The 2,093-nt window shown below is 64.1% G+C and overlaps 1 protein-coding gene across 1 annotated transcript in view; it reads right to left on the reverse strand.

The window, feature by feature from the left end:
* LOC103619143 (lysine-specific demethylase 5C) overlaps positions 1–2,093 on the reverse strand; it is a gene marked incomplete at its 3' end in the record, with an annotated part of 20,993 nt that overhangs the window by 14,495 nt on the left and 4,405 nt on the right. The window contains exon 5 of the mRNA XM_017737522.1: positions 1,176–1,401. Coding sequence (XP_017593011.1) covers positions 1,176–1,401 — 226 coding nt within the window. The remainder of the gene's footprint in view (positions 1–1,175; positions 1,402–2,093) is intronic.

Here is a 2,093-nt window from a genome sequence, read left to right on the forward strand (position 1 = left end):
GGGCCCCCAACGGGACAGGGGCACCCAACAGGACAGGGGCACCCAACAGGACAGCATCACCAGGGGGACGGGGGGACCAGTGGGGGAAAACAGGCACCCAACAGGACAGGGGCACCCAACAGGACATGGGAACATGGGGGGGACAGGGGCACCCAACAGGACACGGGCACCGCAGGGGGCACGGTCACTGCAGGGCACAGGGGCACCGCAGGGGACAGGGGCACCGCATCACCCCCACAGGGGTGGGGACACGGCATCCCATGGGGACAGGGGACACTGGGTCACCCCCCACACCCCTCCCCCGCAGGACAGGGACACCCCCAGGGACAGCAGCACCCCCAGCGTGGGGACAGGGACAATCCCAGGGATGGCGTCACCCCCACCACGGGGACTGTGGGATGGTGTCACCGCCCTGCAGGGACAGGGACACTCCTGGTGACCATGGGGTGACACTTTGGGGACAGGGACCCCCCCCACGGTGGGCACAGGGACACCCCAAGGGAGCACAGGATGACACTTTGGGGACAGTGACCCCCCTGAGAGTGGGCACAGGGACACCCCTAGGACCCATGGGGTGGCCCTGTGGGATCAGTGCCCTGCAGGGTGGTGGCAGTGATAATGCCAGTGACCCCAGGGTGGTGGCAGCGATGGTGGCAGTGACCCCAGAGCAGTGAGAGTGTCCCCAAGCCGGTGCCAGTGCCCTTAAGGAAGTGACAATGCCCCCCAGCATGGTGCTAGCGCCCCAAGGAGGTGACAATGCCCCCCAGGGAGGTGGCAGTGACCCCAGAACAGTGACAGTGACCCCCAGGGAGGTGACAGTGTCCCCAGGATAGTGCCAGGGCCCCAGGAGGTGAAAATGCCCGCAAGGAGGGGACAGTGGCCCCCAGGGAGGTGACAATGCCCCCAGGGAGGTGGCAGTGACCCCAGGGAGGTGGCAGTGACCCCAGAACAGTGACAGTGACCCCCAGGGAGGTGACAATGTCCCCAGGATGGTGCCAGGGCCCCAGGAGGTGAAAATGCCCGCAAGGAGGGGACAGTGGCCCCCAGGGAGGTGACAATGCCCCCAGGGAGGTGGCAGTGACCCCCAGAACAGTGACAGTGACCCCCAGAACAGTGACAGTGACCCCCAGAACAGTGACAGTGACCCCCAGGGAGGTGACAGTGCCCTGTCCCACCTCCTCCTCGGGGGACAGGCGCCGTTTTCCGTCGCGCACGGGGAAGCCGGAGCCAAACTCCTTGGAGTGGATGTCGGCCCCGTACTCCACGGTCACGTCCTCCTCGATGCTGTTCACCAGGCGCCAGAACTCCTTCTCCACCAGCTCCGTGGGCACCATCTGCGGGCACGGGGCTTCAGAGGAGGCGGGGGGGGGGACTGGATGGGGTTGGAGTGGTGGCTGAAGGCTTTAGGCTGGAAGTTTGTGCCGTGGTTGAGGGGATTGTGGAAATTGTAACAATTGAAGAGATCTCTGGCCGAGTAGAAGAGGCTGAAGTGGTGGTCTCAGGCTGAGATGTGGTCTGGAAAGCCGAGCTGGAGACTTCTGACCTTGTGGTGGTGGCCTCAGTGCTGGATGTGGATCGACCCTCAGCAGTGGAGGTGGTCTCAAACACAGTGCTGGTGGTGGGTGCAGCTGTGGTGAGAGCTGCTGAAGTGGTCGCGCTCCGAGGAAGAGCAGCAGTGCTGGCAGAAGTTGGGCTTGTCCCAGGAGCAGAGGATGACGTTTGTGTATGATTTTTCGTGGTCGCAGCTCCTGCCTTTGTCACTGGCATGGGGACATGGTCGACAGGGGTTGTTCCCGCAGGGCTGGGTGGGGGTGGGGGGGGGGGGGGGGGGGGTTGGGGGGGGTTTGGAGTGAGTTTGGGGGTTTTTGGCTGGGGTTTGGGGAGGAATTTGGAGCCTCATGTGAAGCCATCGGCCTTGAAGGCATTGCCCACCTTGCCGAAAGGAGGGGGGCCTGGAGGAGCTTGTGGGGTGCAGGGGGAGTCTGAGGGTCTTAAAGGGGTCCAGGGTGGTTTGGGGGGGAGGATTTGGGGGAAGTTCGGGGTGTTTTGGGTGGGGTTTGGGGCAGAATTTGGAGGCTCAGGGGAAGGAGGTG

The sequence above is a fragment of the Corvus brachyrhynchos genome, unplaced genomic scaffold, assembly GCF_000691975.1.
Source record: "Corvus brachyrhynchos isolate BGI_N302 unplaced genomic scaffold, ASM69197v1 scaffold660, whole genome shotgun sequence".
Classification (NCBI taxonomy): Eukaryota; Metazoa; Chordata; class Aves; order Passeriformes; family Corvidae; genus Corvus; species Corvus brachyrhynchos.